This window comes from Alosa sapidissima, chromosome 11 (assembly GCF_018492685.1).
Source record: "Alosa sapidissima isolate fAloSap1 chromosome 11, fAloSap1.pri, whole genome shotgun sequence".
NCBI lineage: Eukaryota > Metazoa > Chordata > Actinopteri > Clupeiformes > Clupeidae > Alosa > Alosa sapidissima.
The window spans coordinates 30,638,702-30,659,454 of NC_055967.1; the positions used below are offsets into that span (position 1 = coordinate 30,638,702).

At 46.8% G+C, this 20,753-nt stretch overlaps 1 protein-coding gene across 1 annotated transcript in view; it reads right to left on the reverse strand.

Moving 5' to 3' along the window:
- Positions 1 to 2,773: 2,773 nt before the first annotated feature.
- pdhx (pyruvate dehydrogenase complex component X) overlaps positions 2,774 to 20,753 on the reverse strand; it is a 51,997-nt gene continuing 34,017 nt past the window's right edge. Inside the window, exons 6-11 of the mRNA XM_042110581.1 lie at positions 17,428 to 17,608; positions 14,959 to 15,106; positions 8,860 to 8,918; positions 7,263 to 7,421; positions 3,953 to 4,017; positions 2,774 to 3,696 (exon numbers count right to left, since the gene is read on the reverse strand). Coding sequence (XP_041966515.1) covers positions 3,426 to 3,696; positions 3,953 to 4,017; positions 7,263 to 7,421; positions 8,860 to 8,918; positions 14,959 to 15,106; positions 17,428 to 17,608 — 883 coding nt within the window. The 3' untranslated portion in view covers positions 2,774 to 3,425. The remainder of the gene's footprint in view (positions 3,697 to 3,952; positions 4,018 to 7,262; positions 7,422 to 8,859; positions 8,919 to 14,958; positions 15,107 to 17,427; positions 17,609 to 20,753) is intronic.

Below are 20,753 nucleotides of genomic sequence, written 5' to 3' on the forward strand. Positions count from 1 at the left end.
TGATGTACGACGCTTCGGGTGTCAGAGAGGGCAGAGACACTGAGGCTGTCCACTCTCTTCACCTCAGCGCAGAACAGGAGTGTGGTTTTGAGCTCTGCCTGCCCCACACTGATTGATGACTCGAGTCCGGGGATCTGAATGTCACACAAGCCATGTTTTGGGGTTGAAAATGTCAACATCTGCAGGCCTTTATGCATTGTTGCAGATTGAAGAGGAAATACCACCATAGAATATTGATAGAATATTGAATAGAACAATACCACCATACATGTTCCAGATACAACAAATCTAATATATTTGCTATTAGCTGTAGCCCCTAAAATGGCATATTTATATTTGTTGTAATATGATCTACGTTTACTGCTGTATGGTGTTACAAAGCTAAAACAAAAAAGGCCATGGTTAGCCACTGGAGAGGTGGTCAGGCACCAGACTACATTTCAAATCCCCCCAGGGACATCACTATTGTTAACCTCTATCCATTGCCACTGAGAAGAGGATTTGGCACGCGCAGATATAAATTACACAGTGTCATACATAATGTATGTCACCTAATTACTATAGCTCTGCCGTCTTCCACCACGCTGACATAATCACCAGAACTGATTCATGAGTTCATTCAGGCTCTTATTTGGTTGGTCCAGACAGACACCAGAACCTGCCTGTGCTCAGTTACACGTTACGAGTACTCATCACCACAGCCAGTCTGAGTCAGGATTGATGCAAAGTTTAATCCTCAAATGAAGCTCACAGGAGGAGGGGGTCAGCAGGTCACACAATATCTCTCTCGGCCAGCCGCAGATAAATATCAACAGAGGAGCAGACTGTTCTGAATCTGGACATTTTCCGCCACGTCATAAGAGGGCTTACGGAGGACAGATGGGGGGCAAATAATTGGCAGACGCAGCCCAGGGTTGGATTGTAGGTGCAGCTTTTACACACAGGCAGATGCACACAGCCAGTGAGAAGAAGAGAGCCGACTCCTCAGAATTCAAACACAAAAGAGGCAACTCCCACCCCCTCACACACTCTCGCACAGTTTTGCTGTCATTCAGAAGCTGAGGAACAGGCGGCAAATAGCTGGAGCCTGCCATTGTGGGAGAGCGTGACAGACAGGGTGCAACAACAAAAGTGACAAACCTTTTGGAGGCTGCTCATTGTGTATGTATGTGTGTGTGTGTGTGTGTGTGTGTGGGGAGGGAGGGGGGGGGGGGGTCCTCCCGTCTCTTATTTTTTCCCTCCTGAGCTCTTTCCATGTCCCTGGTTACTAGGAGACGGTGGCTGGCTGTGTGGGGAGATGGCGGAATAGAGAGTAGTGGAGCCAGCAGCTGTGAGAAGCCCCCCCTTCCCTACCGCAACACCTCAGCTCCACACCACACACACACACACTCATAGAGCCATACACAAACACACACACCTCAGCTCCACACCACACACACACACACACATAGAGCCATACACACACACACACCTCAGCTCCACACCACACACACACACACTCATAGAGCCATACACAAACACACACACCTCAGCTCCACACCACACACACACACTCTCATAGAGCCATACACAAACACACACACCTCAGCTCCACACCACACACACACACTCTCATAGAGCCATACACAAACACACACACACATCTACACACACACACACACACACACACTCATAGAGCCATACACAAACACACACACACATCTACACACACACACAGTAACCTTGCAACCGGAGCAACCACTCCAGCTCCACACCACACACACACACACACATCTACACACACACACACACACTCATAGAGCCATACACAAACACACACACACACACACACAGTAACCTTGCAACCGGAGCAACCACTCCAGCTCCACAAGAAGCACAAAATGTTCCCTTTCTGGCCGCTGTAATTTACGTGTGTGTGTGTGTGTGTGTGTGTGTGTGTGTGTGTGATTGTCACTGCCAAAGCAGAGGCAGCTAGAAAAGCCAACAGGCCTACCATATGTCTTTAGGTTACATGGGAAAAAAGGCCAGAGCGGTGAAACTCACACATACAGAAGCACAGCTCACTGCAAGGGGCAGTGAACCAGGGTAATTACCCCTCGGCCGCCTTGTCTGCCTCTCACGCTCTCAGCTGGGGGTGACCCCCTATGAATCACCAGTTCTCAGATTCACACTCGCCACCCGGCACAGGTACCATCCGCTACCAAAGACAGAGACATCCAGCTTCAAGCCTTCCTCATGCTCTTAAAGGACAATTCTGGCATTTATTTTCAGCCTGTGCCATACTGTAAGAGATTGTCTTTGTTTCTGTCCTTAATGTAAGTACATAGACACCTAGCAATTGGCCACTGGTTACAAAATGCTGGAATTTTCCTTTATGGTGAAACAACGTTTGAGCAATGTGACTGCTGATGATTTAAGTTATCCAGGTTTTTTTACATATATATTTATATTATGTATTCAAAGTTTGCTATTATCAGGAAAGTATCCAAACATTGGTCCATAAAATAACTCACCAATATTTCTCAAAACATTGACCCCACAGATCACCACCCTCAGAGATAGGAACCCTGGCATTTCTTCCAACAACCTTGAGTGGTACATCCATAGCTAAGCGGCTCTTCCAACAAGATCCGTTCTGGTTGATGGACCGTTATGTGTGGATGTAGGATTACTATAAAATCCCCTCTACTTGTATTTAATGTATCTGTCCTTGTCAGGGCAAGCAGTGTTTTTTTTCTTTTCCTGAGCTGAAAATGTGAGAAGACATCCAAGAGCTTGTCATGGCCAGGTTTTTATTAGATGACATGTTTTTCAAATAAGTTAATGCACACTATAAACATGACATGAAAAAAAAAAATACATCACAGTGGATGGGTGGATATCTTTACACAATCTTACTGACAGGATGCATTGAGCAACATTGCGCAAACTGATTCAGCGGAGTCCAGGCGCTAAAACCAACTGTCAGAAAGAGTCAGAATGTTTGTTTATTTACGGATTTATGTAAGAGTATATAATATATATATATATATATATATATATATATACTGTATGCTGAAAAATTTACAAAATTAGACATGAGCACTTGGCATCAGCTGACACGTTGATTCTTGGATGACACATGGACCCCTCTGGTTGAAGTTTGTACACATTTAAATTTGAAATGATGGTACATTTGACAGTTGGGACTGAAAGTGAAGCTGCTCTGAATGGTGGTGGTCATGGACCCTGTAGTGTGTTGGCTCTCCCTTGAGTTTTGGTCTGACCATGTTAACACCATCTTAAGGTAACCTGTTCTCCCCTTTCCTTTGCCCCTGTCCCTCTTTCATCACCAGTGCTGCACTTCTACTCTTCTACACTTTTCTTTTCTGCCCTTCCCTCCCTTTTCTCCCTCTTTTTTTTCATCCGTCCATCTTGCTTCCTCTCTACGCTAGCTGCATGCGTTGTGGTTGCTCCAGATTGGCGCGGAACTTGTCCAGGAACCGCGAGGCCAGCTGGTCGTCCACCAGACGCCCGTCGCTGGACAAGGTGACGGTCATGAGCTGCTGGGCGCACAGGGCAGGCCCCGAGCCATCCTGGGCGTCAGGGGTCAGCCGCAGCTCGGTGCGCGAGGTTCCTACAGCCAGGATGCAGGCCTGAGGAGGGTTGATGACGGCGCTGAAGCCGCTGATGCCAAACATGCCCAGATTAGAGATGCTGGAGAGAGAGGGAAGGTGAGACAGATTTAAGAGACAAAGAGTGTGTGTTTGGACATGTAAGTGTGTGTGTGAAAGAGAAAGAGAGAAAGAGAGAGAGAGAGATAGAGAGAGAGAGAGAGAGAGAGAGATTAAATTCCATCTGACTGGAGGCATGACACTGATACAACAGCAGTCTGATATATCTGGGTAAATAACACCAGTTGGGAGGAATACGAGGGAGGGAGTGTGTGTGTGAAATGTCTTATCAGTCTCACCTGAATGATCCACCCTGATACTCCTCAGGCAATAGTTTCCCATCCCGAGCCTTCTGAGCCAAAGCCTGAGAGAAAGAAAGAAAGAAAGAAAGAAAGAAAGAAAGAGAGAGGGAGAGAGAGGGAGAGAGAGAGAGAGGAACTTTATTTTCTTCCATAGGCTCATGACAGACATTGTTTAAAACACAGCATCTAAATGTTGATTTTGCCATGAAAACACAATCAGAAGCACAACACAATCTCCATCAACAAGACGCCATGTTATGACTCATGTTTACAGTGTGTAATGTGGGTACATTTTCCACCTGGTCACACACACACACATGCACGCACACACATGCACGCACACACATGCACACGCACACGCACACACACACGCACACACACACACACACACACACACACACACACACACACGTGAGCAAACATCCTCACTCAAATTAAAACTTGCCTTGAAAACTACAAAAAGTGACCAGTACAAGCTGTCAGTAAACTACCGGACGTGTTCGAAACAACACAGGGAGCAGAGCTGCTCACTGACCACTGATGTCCAGAACAGAATGTATGGTGACCATTGGAACACTGATAGAGGTTACAGATAATGTATGGTGAACATGTGAGCTCTAATGTTTGAGTGGTATTGATGTGACATCTGACTCAGACTATATTGTGTTGTGACACTATCTATACTGAATATCCTATAGCAAAGCCCTCTTCAGAACGTCAATTATTTTTCAGATATTTGCACACTTGTGAAGTAGTTTCAGTTTTTTTGGCCGCACTGAGTTTGTATACCAATTCGCCAAACTCCTTGTGAAGTTTATGAGCCGTCACGTAGCAACAGACCTACAAATTAGCAATCTGCCATTAGGAGCCAGCAGACCCAGTAATCAGCAAACGTCTGGAGGCGGCTGGTTGTCTGGCTGCCTGGCTAGCGGGCAGTTAGGCCTTGAGATGCCTATGGAGGAGGCAGCAGCAGGAGATGGCCTTCTATCTACAGAGCTAATTAGCTACATAATTGCTGCTACTACTGCTGACACTACAGCTAGTTTTCACAAACAGACACACAAACACACACACACACACTTAAGGATTTCCTTTTAACGCACAAACATCTCTGTCAACACAACGTCTGTTGAAAAAAAGCACATCCAAATGTCTTACAATAAAAGCACTGAGTTATACAGACATGGTATGTCTTTGGTCTACTGAGACCAAACTGAGAGACACACTGAGAGCACTCCTCACTGAGTCAATGACAGGGAAATGACAGTCTGGTGCTCAGTGGAGTGTGTCTACGTGTGTGTGTGTGTGTGTGTGTGTGTGTGTGTGTAGAAGGCCCTGCTGCTCCTGTAAGGCATCTTTTAGCATCTCATCAACACCCAGACGGGTGAGCTGAGGAGGGGACTTCAGCTCTCTCCAACTCACTCCACAACACTCACCAATCAGCAGTATGCCTTGTGTCCAGCCCTCACGAGATGCAGCCACGCACGCGCACACACACGACTCTGTACATGTGGCTGGGTGTGTGTATGTCGGACGCAGGTGGGGTCGTACATATGCATGTGGACTTGTCTGTCTCTGTCTGTGTGTGTGTGTGTGTGTGTGTGTGTGTGTGTGTGTCTGTGTGTGTGTGTGTAGTACATAGTTTCCCATGTGAGGGGGACATATCTCAGAGAGGAAACAACAAGGTTACCGGAACATATGCACGTCCTTATTTGGGGGTCAGACACACCTGCTAAGAAACCACCTAGTCGCACATGTGTGGACGAACCAAACGTGACTGGACAACACCTCCAGTTCCTTGTGTTTCGCGGGCGGGGGGGACGGACGTGCGGGCGGAAAGAGCCTTAAATTGGTGAGGGGGCGCGGGAGCATGGTGTGTGAGTGAGTCAGACACACGGCTCTCGCTCTGACAAGCCCAGCGGATCTCTGCTGTCACGCCGGCCTTTATTCCATCAAATTGAGATTGATTTAAGAGCGCCACAGGAGAGAGGGAATACAGGCTGGGGGGGGGGGGGGGGAGAGCTGAAGAGGGGAAAGGGAAATAGTCAGAGGCAGATCGAAGAAAAAGAGTACTGATGTTTTAGAGCAAAGAGTTTAACAGAGGGAGCATGAGGATTAGGAGAGAGAGATAGAGAGAGAGAGAGAAATAGAGAGAGAGAGAGAGAGAGAGAGAGAGAGAGAGAAGAGTCGTGAGAGGAAGCGAAGATGTCTGTGAAAAGCGAGGCGAAGAAGCCTGCTTGAAGAGAGCGGGTGATGGAGTTCGAGGGGAAGAGGAAGAGATGTAATTACACGTGATTGGTCAGATTCCCCCAGACCACACAGCCTCGGCCACAGCAAGGCTAACCACAGCAGCCCACCACTAACATGCCAGCACTTCCAGAAAATTGTATGTGTGTCTGCGAGTAAGTGTGTGCCTAGTGTGTGTATGCGTGTGTGTGCGATCAGCGAGAGCTGGCGAAAGTTCAGGCCACTGCTCACCACAGTTCCATCTGTCTCTGTGCAAACACACACACACACACACACAGAGAAGATCCTCCCACTATTTGCTTGCATCCAGCTCCCAATCCTCTGATCCCATCACCGAATAATGAGCCCATAAAAGGCAAGGAGAGAAAAGAGGAGAGATGATTACACTCTCTCTCACACACACACACACACACACACACACACACACACACACAAAGGGAGGGACAAAGGGAGGGAGAGATGAGGTGAAAGGAAGAATGTGTCTTGCGTATTATCAAAACATAACACTTTTGCCTGCTAACACACACACACATACACATACACACACCAGATCCATCAAATGGACATTAGTTAATCAATCTGTTTACCCAACTCCAATTTCAGCTTCCAACACATACAGTACATTATAGACCCTTTCAACAATAAAAAACAAAACAATGCTTGAACGTTCTATTTGGTTCCCAATCTACTTCCTCTGCATTAAGATAACATATGGAATGTTGGAATGAAAACGGAAGCCTTGTGGGGCCAACTATGATGCTGATAATGGACCTCTCTATGTATAGAAGGGTCTATACATTTGACCATACATTTGACCATCTTTGGTAGATCAGCGTGGAGCATGCCGGGTCAGCGCACGGCCAAACAGAAGAGAGATGAAACAGACTCGGCCAGAAATCTACCAACGCCGCAACCAGCTAACCGTGTAAACCCACGCCTGGCTATCCCGGTCTGCCCATCTCCCCCAGAACAGCACCGTCGCTGTGGATCCTGGAACACCCTGGGCATTCCACAGCTTCCACAACACGTCTGCCGGATGATGTGCAGTTGCCATGGTTACCTTGGCACTGGAGGAGATTTCCTGCACGCCCTTGCCGGCCGCATCCTTGATGATGGGGGTGATGAGGCCTCGGTCCGTCGCCACGGCGATGGAAATGTCGATGGAGCCCAAGGCTCTGGGGCCGTCGCCCGCCCAGGTGACGTTGACTTCAGGTAACTCCTACAGTGGTGGAGAGGGGACAGGTTATACACTGCATAGATGCCATAACATTGGACAAACCAACAGGGTGGGATACGATTCGAAAAGGTCCATCTATGCTCACCAGACTGCTTGTTGATTAGTACAGACAGATAGACTAACAGCATAGGAACAAAAACTGCTTACTGTCCTGCAATCCCCTTGGGAGATTAGAAAAAACTAAACTAAACTAAATGAGAAAGAAAACTCTCTAAGACTGACAGTCGATCCTGATAATGCATTCTTTTAATCTGTCATCTGAAAGCTTCAGACGCAGCCTTTCAAAGGCATCTCTCTGAATGAACAGATAGCCTATTAATTTCCTCCACCACGTCTCCATCCTCTGCTGGGGGGTGGGGGAAAGCCCGCTAATGGGGGAAATTGAGCCTATTTTTAGACACATCATACCACGGCTTTGTACAGATGGGAATTGGGGGGGGGGGGGGGGGGGTGCTGTGCATGTGTAGGGTTGCTTGATGATTTTCCAGGCAAGCATTTGCAGCTGGAAGATCATGTGTGTGTGTCTGTGTGTGTGTGGGAAGACTTCTGACAGATATACAAATATACATCTATGAGAGAGCATAGTCTCATGACCGCCGGCCGTTTAGGCTCGTGTGGATGAGATCAGTGGTATTGGCTGCCCCCAGCACCCCTGATCCAATCAGGGCAGGGTTCCCTCCGGGTCCCATCGTTCCAACCAGCCTGAACATGAGAGCTGGTGGGTGCAGAGATGGGAACACAGGCCTCATATGACTGCATACGGCCCCATACCACCGCATACCACGGCAGGCCAGTGTGCCCGGAGACAGAGACTTCCTCACACACAGCTGATGGATGCTCTCAACTGGGTAGTCCTGCCTGACTCAGGGCTCAAAGCAAGGACAATCTGTGCCTGAAGCACATATCAGATAATCAAAGCCACTACTTATAATGATCTACTTTCAAATCTTACACAAGCCTGCCCAGCACTTGGAATAGTGTCTGAGAACTTTAAGCACTGTTTGTTATGTTATGTAAGACTTGATACCATGACAGTGTTATTTACGAAAAACAAAAACAAAAAACAATGATGATATTCAGATATTCAGATGTCAACCTGACAGCTTTGAGCAGTATTACATCTCCACATGTGCCGCTAACACTGGCATCACATTGACCACATTTGGACCTCATTTGGGCTTAACATTTATCGACTCATCTGGGTTGAGGCTATCTATTGATCCTTCACATTCTCAATCAGTGGATCAACAAACCTGAGAACTGACTGTAGCACAACTCAACATGGAAAAATTAACAACAGGCGGTGGTAAAATAATCCTTCTCTCACACACATACACACACAGACCGACACACACAAACACTAACACACACACCCACACTCTGAGACACACACTAATGAACAGACAAAGTGGGGACTTACTCTAAGTGTGACTGCGGCTGCTTTGATGATAAAGTCGTTGACGGACACTTTGATGTCCTCTGAAAGAGAGAGAGTGAAGAAGGGGTTAAGAAGTCAGTCCTCTGAAAGAGAGAGTGAAGAAGGGGTTAAGAAGTCAGTCCTCTGAAAGAGAGAGTGAAGAGAGAGAGAGAGTGAAAAAGCGAGAACTCAGAGAGACACATCTCATTATCAGCAGGAAGAGTGTTGTTTTGTTTTTGCAAATGTCCCCATCAAAGATGCATCAAATCTACATCAAACACACACAACCATCACCACCACCACCACCACCACCACCATCTCTTTGATAATGGAGTTTCAAATCAACTCTGACCCATGATTTTTATCAATAAAAACACAGACACAGACACACAAAGAAACACACTCCTGGCATGTTTTTCTCTTCTGACAGTGCCTGTGTGGTTAGGTAAGGTTAGGCAGTGGCAGAAGAGCAGGTGGTGATCTCAGAGACCTGAACTGCTACCCCCCCCCCCCCATTGGGGAAAACGACAGGAGAACTGCTACATCTCACCATCGGGGAAAACGACAGGAGAACTGCTACCCCTCACCATTGGGGAAAACGCCCCATAAACCTGCCTTTTGCTGAGGCTGGCTGGGCATGGGATCAACAAACTCAAGCAGTGTACATCCCGTTAGGGAGAGATGGAGCAGAGAAGAGGAGAAAAGAGGAGAGGAGAGGGACAAAGGAGAGGAGAGGAGAGGAAACAGAGGAGAGGTGTGGGGAGGAGTAGAGGAGAAGAGGAGAGAACAGAGGAGAGGAGAGGAGAGGAGTAGAGGAGAGAACAGAGGAGAGGAAAGGGGAGAGGAGAGGAGAGTGGAGGAGAGGAGAAGAGGAGAGGAGAGGAGAGTGGAGGAGAGTGGAGAGGAGAAGAGGAGAGGGGAGAGAGGAGAGTGGAGGAGAAGAGAAGAGTGGAGGAGAGGAGAGGAGAGGAGAGTGGAGGAGAGGAGAAGAGGAGAGAGGAGGAGAGGAGCGTGGAAGAGAGGTGCAGAGGAGGAAAGGAGAGAAGAGAGGCGAGAGGAGCTGAGCTCTGGCCCCTGAGGAAGCTAAACTCAAGCCTGCCATGCCGGAGCAAGGTCACGCATTCTCCAGCGCCACGGAACAATCGGCCCTCTATTCTCCCAGCATGCTCGGAGGCCCAGACGGGCCATGTGCTCAGGTTTTTAGGCTCTGGAGGGATCCAGCAGAGGAGAGAGACGAAAACAGGAACAACACGAAAGCAGGAGAGGAATCATACATCGAGTCCCTCCCTGGACCATGAGAACTTCATTCAACATCGATTGGTCACTCTGATCTGACCCCTATGTCATTGGCGTTTTGACCTCTTGTCTCACTGTCACTTGATACCAACTTCTCACGTTACTCTTATCTGTGTCATCCCACCAGACCTGTGCGAGTTTTGATACTACTTAAGAGTGAGTGTCCAGTGTGACCTCTGTGTAGTCTTCACCTGACCAAGGATCCCTTTTTGAACGGGCCTTGACACAGAAATAGAATACTGACCACAAAGCATTACTTTGCAAATGTGAGAATACTCACACATACACACACACTGGACTCTGCAATGGAATTTCGACATTTCTGTTATTATGTCTTGCTCCAACAGGCTGATTTACTTACTAATGATGTAGCTTACTTAACACCTTTTAGCACAATGACCTGCATTTGGCTTCCTGGTGCTTTGATCACAAACTTGCTCAGGCATGTTTCCAACGTTTTCGGATTGCATCAGCTTTTAGATGACGATCCATCGGATGACTGGCAGCATAAATCAGCAGGATTCTCAGTAGGCGGGGTGCCTAACGCAGACACTACAGTGAAAGGGGTGGTCGGGAGCAACGGCTTAGAGGTGAAAAGGGAAACGCTCCAAGGTCCCGGCAACACCCCACGTGTGGGATAAAAGGCAGACAAAACTCACCAAAGTCAAAAGAAACCAACATGCTTCTACACATTGGCCTTAATCAGAGTTTTGATCCTGATGGTTCTGAAACACATCAGTTCCGTAAGTCAGTCAACACATTCCAAAGATAAGACTACATATTAATTGTTAAAAGGGGTAAACACCTTTGATTACCTAACCACTCCCAACTTTCACAGACATTAACAGTACAGGCTTCTCACACCTTCTCATTTCAATGCATTTTCTCTATTTTCATGACTATTTACATTGTAGATTCTCACTGAAGGCATCAAAACTAGGGGCAGCCGTGGCCTACTGGTTACTGGTTAGGACTTGTAACCGGGGGGTTGCCGGTTCGAACCCCCGACCAGTAGGCACGGCTGAAGTGCCCTTGAGCAAGGCACTTCCAAGTGCCGCTGTTGTTGCGCTGGGATTAGTGTGTGCTTCAACTCACTGTGTGTTCACTGTGTGCTGAGTGTGTTTCACTAATTCACGGATTGGGATAAACGCAGAGACCAAATTTCCCTCACGGGATCAAAAGAGTATATATACTTATACTTACTATGAATGAATGCAAAGCTATTTTGCCCACAGATGAATATGTCAAGTTATGGCTTGCTGAACATGGTATTACATTTTTAAAACAATAGCAACTTTGAAGAACATAGAATACTGTATAAGACATGTTTTCAGTTATTTCACACTTTTTTGTTAAAGGAAAATTCTATATATTTGTATACACCACTAACCACTCGGTGAGTTGCACAGTTTTGAAAACGAACGTTAAGGGTTGTTTTAGGACATGTTTGTGCATACCTGTAGGCAGCCACTCTGAAGTAGTCAAAGGCGATTTAAAACGAGTCAGAAAAGTCAAGACAGGACCAATCGTCAAAATTTCGGTGTCCACCACTCTAGTTCATCCAAAACAAACCAGAAAAGAGACTCAAAGTGCTAAATACCGGAATTTTCCTTTAAGTACATAATTCCACATGTGTTCATTAATAGTTTTGATGAATCTGCAATGTAAATAGTCATGAAAATAAAGAAAACACATTGAATGAGAAGGTGTGTCCAAACTTTTGGCCTCTACTGTACATGATTTGATTATTTCATTCGGGTGAGCCAGACCAAGATAATGATGCCATGGACAAGTCTGTGCATGAAATACAAAGACCCCAATGTCACCGTCATGGCCGCCATCTCTGCCATCAGTCAGGCTCTTCAGCCATTATGTGCTGCATGTGAAAAATACAAAACAAAACAAAACAAAAAACGCCTGGTAGATTGCAAATGTCTGTTTGACACAAACACATGAGCCAAATCCTAACACATCTCAAATGTCACAGGGACATTTTGCAGCAAGCCTGTTGCCAGGGCAAATTCCAGTGTGTGTGTGTGTGTGTGTGTGTGTGTGTGTGTGTGTGTGTGTGTGTGCGTGTGCGGGGGATAGATATATGTGAACGGCAGTAACCCCTGCAAAGGTCACGTGAGCGGCAGGCAGGTGCGTTTTACTCATGCATGACGATGGCGACACATGTGTACATCATGTTCTAGCCATGTTAATGAGTCATGCAGCCCGCGGCCATGGAAGGCAGGGGTCCAGGAGGAGCCTCACCCGCACACACACACAGGCACGGAGGCACTGAGGCAGGGCAGCGCAGGGGGCAGTACGAAGGATGGAGAAAAAAGGGAAAGAACAGGTCATTTTTGCTGACTGAGCAGAGCAGGTAATACTGTGCTTAAAGGGAAACTTGGCAGGATTTCCGCCTCTGCTGGAGAAATTGTGCATTATGCTATTTCAAACTGTGGAAAAAGGTATTGATAAAGCACATGGATTTGTTTACAAGCTAGCAAAACGGTTAGCATAAGTTTCGCAGACAATGTGGATGTTACAAGGTAAGAAACACGATTTAAAAAAAGTTTCTTGTTTCTCACTTCTCTTTCCGGGACGGTAGTCGCAATGTTGCAAGGTTGGTTTTCCGCCTGGGGACGCTAGGCGCAGCGGAGAAAGTCACCGTTTTCACCGGAACAGGTCATTTAACCATCCAAATGATTTCTAAACGGGTTTATTACGTTGAAATAGTTGCCAAGTTCCCCTTTAATACCCTCTGTAATATGACTTATGTCTATCATAACTTGTCATACAACTAATCAGGGCTCAACATTGATGGTTGCCTGGTTGCCCTTGGCTACCAAATTGTTAGAAGTGGCAACCAGATTTGGTTGGGTTTGGCAACCAAAACCTCATTGCTGGCAACCACTTTTAACAGTTACGTTGAGCCCTGCATATCATGTCTTTAAACATGTTATGAGAGCAACCTTATCCGGTCATTCTCAGTTATAACTTACGTGGTAGTGTGCTATACAAATAAATACATTTCCAAGATATAACTCATTACTTAGACAGCATATCAGTCATTAGTTATAAGAGACGGCTTATCAACAGTTAGAGTCATCAAGAGGGGCGATGTCTCAGGACATCCCCACTCAGACTTTTTTACCGCTAGTAAATCACTCCGCATATTGCATTGAATTATCCAACAACAATCCATTCATGCAAAGAGAGAGAGATAGAGCAGTGATTTCAAAACGTCACATTTGAGTGAAAAAATGGAGTAAATAAAGAGTAGGTGAATGTTAAATTTCATATGAGCAGTAGTGGGTAGGCCATACAAGTTACTGTATGCATACGACTTCACTCTACAAAAAGACTGTGACAACTCCAGCAACTTGCCACTGAGCGGGTGTTATGAGCTGATAAACAAGGCTGTGCTTAGCAGGTAATTGCTTGCTAACACAGGCTGTGTTGCAATTCACATACTTCTGCACTTAAAATACCTAATATGAGTACACAAGTGACAGATTGTATAAGAGCTCAGACATACTTTTTGGTTACAAAACCTGAGTTTTTTTTATTTAATAGTGTTTATTTCTTGCTAACTTTTACAAAATATACGGGCACAAACCCTGAACGTATTTGTGAATACAGAAATAAGTATAAGTAAGTATATGTATAAGTATAAGTATATATACTCTTTTGATCCCGTGAGGGAAATTTTGAAACGCTAACCAGTAGGCCACGGCTGCCCCAAATAAATGAAAATACTGCCGTCCATGATTTAGCTCCACCATCTTGGATTATTTAAGAGTTAACTTTCAAGCAACGTACGTCTCTCTCGCTTGGCAATGCACGACACGAATGGGAGTGGGGCTTGTAACGGATATCGCCATGCCCGTAATTGCCGTGGCGATATTCTTTCCCAACCTCACTCCCGCTCGTGTCATGTTGCTTAAATATCAGGTCAATGTCCGGTCATCATCAGAGGCTGAGGCTGAGGCAGAAGAAGTGCCAAATCAGACGTGATGAGAACAGTTTGGCTCCACTGACTAAGGACTGTATTTTCCCGAAAGCACATTGAGCAACCACCATGGTTAGCTTTTAAGGAAGTGTTAAAAAATCCTTTCAACAATGGTAATTGCTCAATGATGCTTTCAGGGATACACACACCACTTGAGCAGGTTATGCCTTCCTTAGACCCTTCCTCATTCATCAAGAATTAACATGTTGTAATGGAAGCCATATATCATCTTGTTATGACCATCATCCAACGATAGAATGCAATCATGTAAAAAATGTGTAAACGTTGGGACTGTTCTCATAATTGTACTTGCTATAAATATTTTGAGAGGTGTCATGACTGTAACTGCTAATGCTAACTAGAATGTGAAATCACTATGGATGCAGACTGTCATAACACCTTACGATGGGCCAAGCAAGCCCAGCTGGTGAAACCAGTCCTAACCTGTGGGGGACAGTGGAGGAGATTTCCGTATTATCAGATCTGGATTTGGACTGCTTTTATGGACATTTTTTTTTCATATTTCTATTCCTTTCCAAATCGTCCGGTACGGTACACTGGGTTTGTATGGTGAAAACTGGTGTGTGTGTGGGGTGGTGAGACAGAGACAGACTGATAGAGACAGACAGACAGATAGATAGATAGATAGAGAGATAGAGAGATAGATAGATAGAGAGAGAGAGAGAGAGAGAGAGAGAGAGTGTGCGGGTTTTTGCGTGCGTCTGCCTGTGTGTGTGTGTGTGTGCGTGTGTGTGTGTGTGTGCGTGTGTGTGTGTGTGTGTGTGTGTGTGTGTGTGTGGGTTCACCTTTGGCCAGCTCCTTGCGCAGCTTGAGCACAGCCCCCATGTCGCAGTCCACAGTGGCGTATGCGTGAGGGATGGTGGTTTTGGACTCTGTGAGGCGCTGGGCAATCACACGGCGTATGTTCGTTGCTGGCACCTCGGAAAACGTGCCCTGTAAGACAGGCAAAAAACACACACACACATCGTCACTTCTCCACTCGCTAACATCATACAGTAGATACTGCTCACAATCACACACTTCTTATCACACACCATCACAGGATTCTATGAAGAGATCTTCTCCATTTCAAATATCATACATCCTTTTCTCCAAGCACACACATTTTTGTTTTTGCTTAACTCAAAACACAATCATAGGAATCTAGATGAAGGCCATCTCCATTTTCACTGGCATTGGTCCACATTACACAGCGATTTACACAATGTTTACTGCTCTATTCATACACACACACACACAGACACAGACACACCTTTTTGGACCCTTTACTCCTCCACATCAATCAATCAGAGCCAATTTAGTAGTGGATGATGGGTTCCCTAGAGAGATCTTGGGTCGATTTAGGGGTATTGACGAGGAAGTAGAAAAAGGTCTTATCGATGTATTGACTGTACAAGTGACAGGGGAATATTAGCTCATATATCAGCACAAACAGTGACTCCTCTGGTTTCCTAGAGGAAAATGGGCTGTGAAGATGTAACCAATAGGCTACCGAACTCAAACAATGACACAGAGGAAAAACAGCAAAACAGACGTGACTTGGAAAAATGCTTTTCAGACTTGCCGTGAAAAAATACTTACAATAGAAAACGCATTCTAAAAGAAGAAAAAAAAAGGCACACACACACACACACAACACACAGTCACTATTGTCTGTGTATATGTGTTTGTGTATGGTGCGTGTGTGTGTGTGTGTGTGTGTGTGTGTGTGTGTATGGTGCGTGTGTGTATGTTTGTGTGTATGGTGCGTGTGTGTGTGTGTGTGTGTGTGTGTGTGTGTGTACGCAGTTCTGGGCCCTGCACCCTGGGACCTGGTAATATGTTGTCAATTTGTTGTGTATTAGCATTAAAATGAGTGAGATTTATCTTCTAGTCTGGGCCCTTGGGTCCAGTTAGTTGTGTAGTTGTGTAGCCCCCCCCACACACACACACACAACTACAAGCACCCAAAGGACCATGTTTTCTTTTCTTTCCACTGCTGCTCTCTCACCCAGTACAGATGATCTGTTCAGTGCTCCTGTAGCTAAGCTAAGCTAAACCAGGAACATCCATCCCCTAAGGGTTTATCTGTGGGAACAGTGACATCTCACAAAAGAAAAGCATTGTGCAAGACACTAGCACATATCCCGCTATCTCTTCCATTTAAATCAATATTATTCTACAGCTATGGTTGCAGATCACTTGGAAAACCGTCAGGTCCAACAAAACACACAGTAGCATCATGACTTCATCAAAGGCTTGGCGTGGACCCATGGGCAAGGCTGTGCCCAATGGGTCGGCGCCAATACTCTATATTGTTGTAAATATACAGTATATAAATATTCTGATGGCAACTACAAAGCTGTCTGACTCAAGAAGGATGTGGAAAGATGACATCTGTTTTATATAATGTAATGACGTTCGTTAAAGGGACACCAGGCAAGCCTGATGTTTTTTCTCTACGAAACTCCCCCTCGCTCTTTTCCTTTTCTTTGCGTCTTCTGTCAAGGGTTTTCGCTGCTTCTTCGCCGGCTCTGCCATTATACACACGTTTGCAACAATCTCTAGCGTTTTGTTAGCCTGCCTCTGTGCTGTAAACTGATCCTGCTTCGGTCGGCGGGTAGGATACACCGAACTTGCAAGTGGGATATTCTTCCTACAGGCAGTAGGGGCGGGCGAGAGAGCCTTCATTCGCCCTGTAATGAGTCATTTAACCATATATCGACTTACGAAGATGATTAATTAACACGAAAACGTTGCCTGGTGTCCCTTTAAGAACATTTAGAACAGGTCAGTTCTTACCGCAATGGTAGCTCTTCCTGATGTGTTTTAGGAAAGTGTGCGCCCCATTCCGGGACAACTACGTGGTTTGTGTACATTCATGAGTGGCACATGGTTGCGTCAACAAGAAAATCCTAGCTCGAACCATTGCAGGATTCCCGTGTTATGGTCAGTGCTTCACTTCCATGATATTCCACAGCTCACTGGCAGAGGAAGATTATGTGGTGCACGGGTAATTACATGGCTATTCCCTCAGACTGATGGGGCCCTGAAATACAGCAGTATCTACAGCCACAGCTCCCAGCTGAGTCCTGTTCCCTGAACATCAGAAGAGTGGAAGACCCATTCCACCATTTATCTGTCTGATGCACCTTATTTTTTCTGAATAAATGTGTGTGTGTGTGTGTCCAGTAATGTGGACATGTGTGTGTGTGAAAGCACCCAGAAATAGGTGTATGCCTTTGTGTGTGTGTGTGTGTGTGTGCCATACTTACAGGGGCCCCTGGTTTTCCGGGGACAGAGATGGGGGGGTACAACGGCCGTCCGGAGGGCGGCGGGGGTGCAGGGGCTGCTGCTGCCCGGGCTGGGGCAGGTGTGGGGGCCGGGGCAGGGGCAGATACGGCCGGGGCGGGTTTGCCCGTGGTGCCCACCTTCTTCAGCAGATTCAGGGCGTCTCTGTAAATCAAGTCAAAGAATACGGATGTTAACACCATACCACAATCTCTGGACGACGCAAAAGGGCCAAAAAACACCCACTGTTGTGTTGAGTAAGGTATACTGGACGACGCAAAAGGGCCAAAAAACACCCACTGTTGTGTTGAGTAAGGTATACTGGACGACGCAAAAGGGCCAAAAACACCCACTGTTGTGTTGAGTAAGGTATACTGGACGACGCAAAAGGGCCAAAAAACACCCACTGTTGTGTTGAGTAAGGTATACTGGACGACGCAGGATCCAGATAGCAAAAAAATAATGCATGGTCAAGCCAGTCATGTGGCTACAATGATAAACGCTGCATAAGATCACAATCTCTGCAGCAAAAATGAGCCATAAACACAGATGGTCAATAAATGAATGTGCTCCATAGACACAGAGTCTTTTTATCTCCTCTTACACACACCAGAATGTGAACCAAAACTAGCATCTACTTAAATAGCTTCCTAGCTCATTGATGGAACACACAGACACACACACGTGACTCAAAATAAACTCACACCTTGTTAAGGCTCCTTGTGTAAACAGTCACTTTATATCCTTGTCTTACAAGCTCATAAAAATAAAAGAAGATACAGCAGTCCAGGTGCTTAAATTACAACCTGGAATCAGATTTGGAAGAAAAAACAAGAAATCAGTTCCCTTCACTGGCCCCATACTGAACCAAACACACACACACACCTGTAAGGCATACAGTGCTGCGGCAGGAAGCCGGGAGCGTGTCGTGTGTTAAAGCTGAGCCCAGAGCAAGCACACATGATGTTCTGTTTCATCCCTGTGCAAACACACGGGGCCTGCGTGCAGCGCTGGATGTGACTGGAACTATTGATATGGAGCTCGCTCGCTAGAGGGAAAAACATTCCTTCAGCTGACAACTCCAACCACCCCAACACACACACACACACACACACACACACACACACACACACACACACACACACACACACACTAAAACTTTCATACCTTATTCAAGTTACACCCCCCCCTCCCCCATCCATCCCCTAATCCACCCCACTCGTCATCAACAACCATCTCAAGCTAAGGGGGGGGGCATGAAAACCCCAGGGGGAGTAAATATGGCCCGGGTTCCAGGGAATGACTCTTAAGTTCACTACCGTAAACATTTACACAAGCAGATGGAACTGTGCGGATGTAGGGGTTGAGGTTTGTTTAGCCGAGGCGCTTTCTCATCTTGGCCGGCCGACATCCTCCTAAGCCTCAGCACTGTCCAGAACAGCAGGGAAACATCCCGGGTGGAAGTCAGGGAGTGAGTGAGCGAGCGTCCAGACAGTGTGGAAAACACGTGGTTATGAAGGGATCCTGAAAGACTGCTCCCTGCCTCTCTCTCCTGCACTCACTACTGTTACGGAGCGGTGGTAGTGTAGTGGTTAAGGAGCTGGGCTAGCATGTAGTAGCCTGAAAAGTTGGGGGTTCAATTCCCGGTTCCCACCCTTGTGCCCTTGAGCATGACACTTAAACCCAAGTTGCTCCGAGGACACTAGCCCTTGTAATGTAACTGACTAAATGTCCGTTGATTTGGATAAAAAAAGCGTCTGCTACATGAAGAAATGTAAATGTACTCTTCACACACGGTCAGCCTTAGCGGAGGGAGAGGAGAGGGGTAAGCATTACACAGAGTGGAAGAAGGTCCATTCACTGTGAGTAGGCGGACACACCATTCAGAACACCAGTCAGACACACGCATACTCATACTAACACAATCACACACTCATTAGGAAAAAGATGGCGTTTAAAAGAGGGGGACATGGCCGAGCTGAGGCGAGTACAGGGGGGAACTCAAGAATAAGCTGAAAGAGGCTAAGGAGGACTACAGAAGGAAGATGGAACAGAAGTTGCAACATGAAGGAGGTGTGGGACTGTATGAAATCCATCACTGGCCTTAAGAAGAGAAGCAGCTCTGTGGAGGGAGACCTGGACAGGGCGAACCAGCTGAACCACTTTTACAACAGGTTCAGTTGCCCTGCACCAGCTCCAGGTACTGCTCTTGTTTGCGTGCCCGCCCTACCCCCACCTCCCAGTCTCCCAGTCTCTCCAGCTCTGCATCCCGGGGACATCCAACGATCTGAGCCCCCATCACCCCACGCCCTGCCCCCGCCTGATGCCTCCTTGCCTGTGCCTGTTGAGCTGTCCAAGACTCTGGCAACCTTGACAGGGACATCAAGGAGGTGGTCATACCCCAGCCCCCATCCCACCTCATTACCAGTGCAACACTCACCCCCACCATCACTGGATATTGCACCCCTCCCCCACATGGCGACCACGAACAATGAGGTGACAACGACTTCAGTCAACAGCCATCTGACACACAGACCCCAGATGCACTCCCCCTCCCCTCCCCCCCTCCACCATCACTGCAGATCAGGCTATCGCACCTCTCCCACACATGGTGACCACGAGGAGTGCGGCAACAATGGCCTCAGCCAACGGCCATCAGTCTCTAGCCACACGACAACCCTCTCAGAAGCACCCCTCCTCCTCCTCCCCCTCCACTCCCCTCATCCCCCCATCATTACAGCTTCCGAAGTAAGTTATCTTTTAAAAAAAACTTCATCCTCGGAAGGCAGCCGGGCCTGACAGACTGTGTCCAAGGCTACTCAAGGCCTGTGCTGCTGAACTGGGGGAGCCACTGAAGCACATCTTCAACTGGAGTCTACGTCTCGGACAAGTTCCAATACTGTGGAAGAAGACATCATGTCTCACCCCCGTCCCTAAGAAGCCACACCCCAGTGAGCTTAATGACTTCAGGCCTGTCGCCCTAACATCACATGTGATGAAGACACTGGAGCGACTGGTCTTAGGTATGCTCAGACCCCAGGTACGCCATGCACTAGACCCGTTACAGTTTGCATACCAGGAGAAAGTGGGCGTGGACGATGCCATCCCTTATATTCTACACAGGACACATTCTCACCTAGACAAGGGGAAAAGTGCTGTGAGAATCATGTTCTTTGATTTCTCAAGTGCTTTTAACACCATCCAACCCCTCAGACTGAGAGACAAGTTCTTGCAGATGGGTGTGGACGCTCACCTGGTAACCTGGATTACAGACTACCTGACCGAGCGACCACAGTTCGTCAGACTGAAG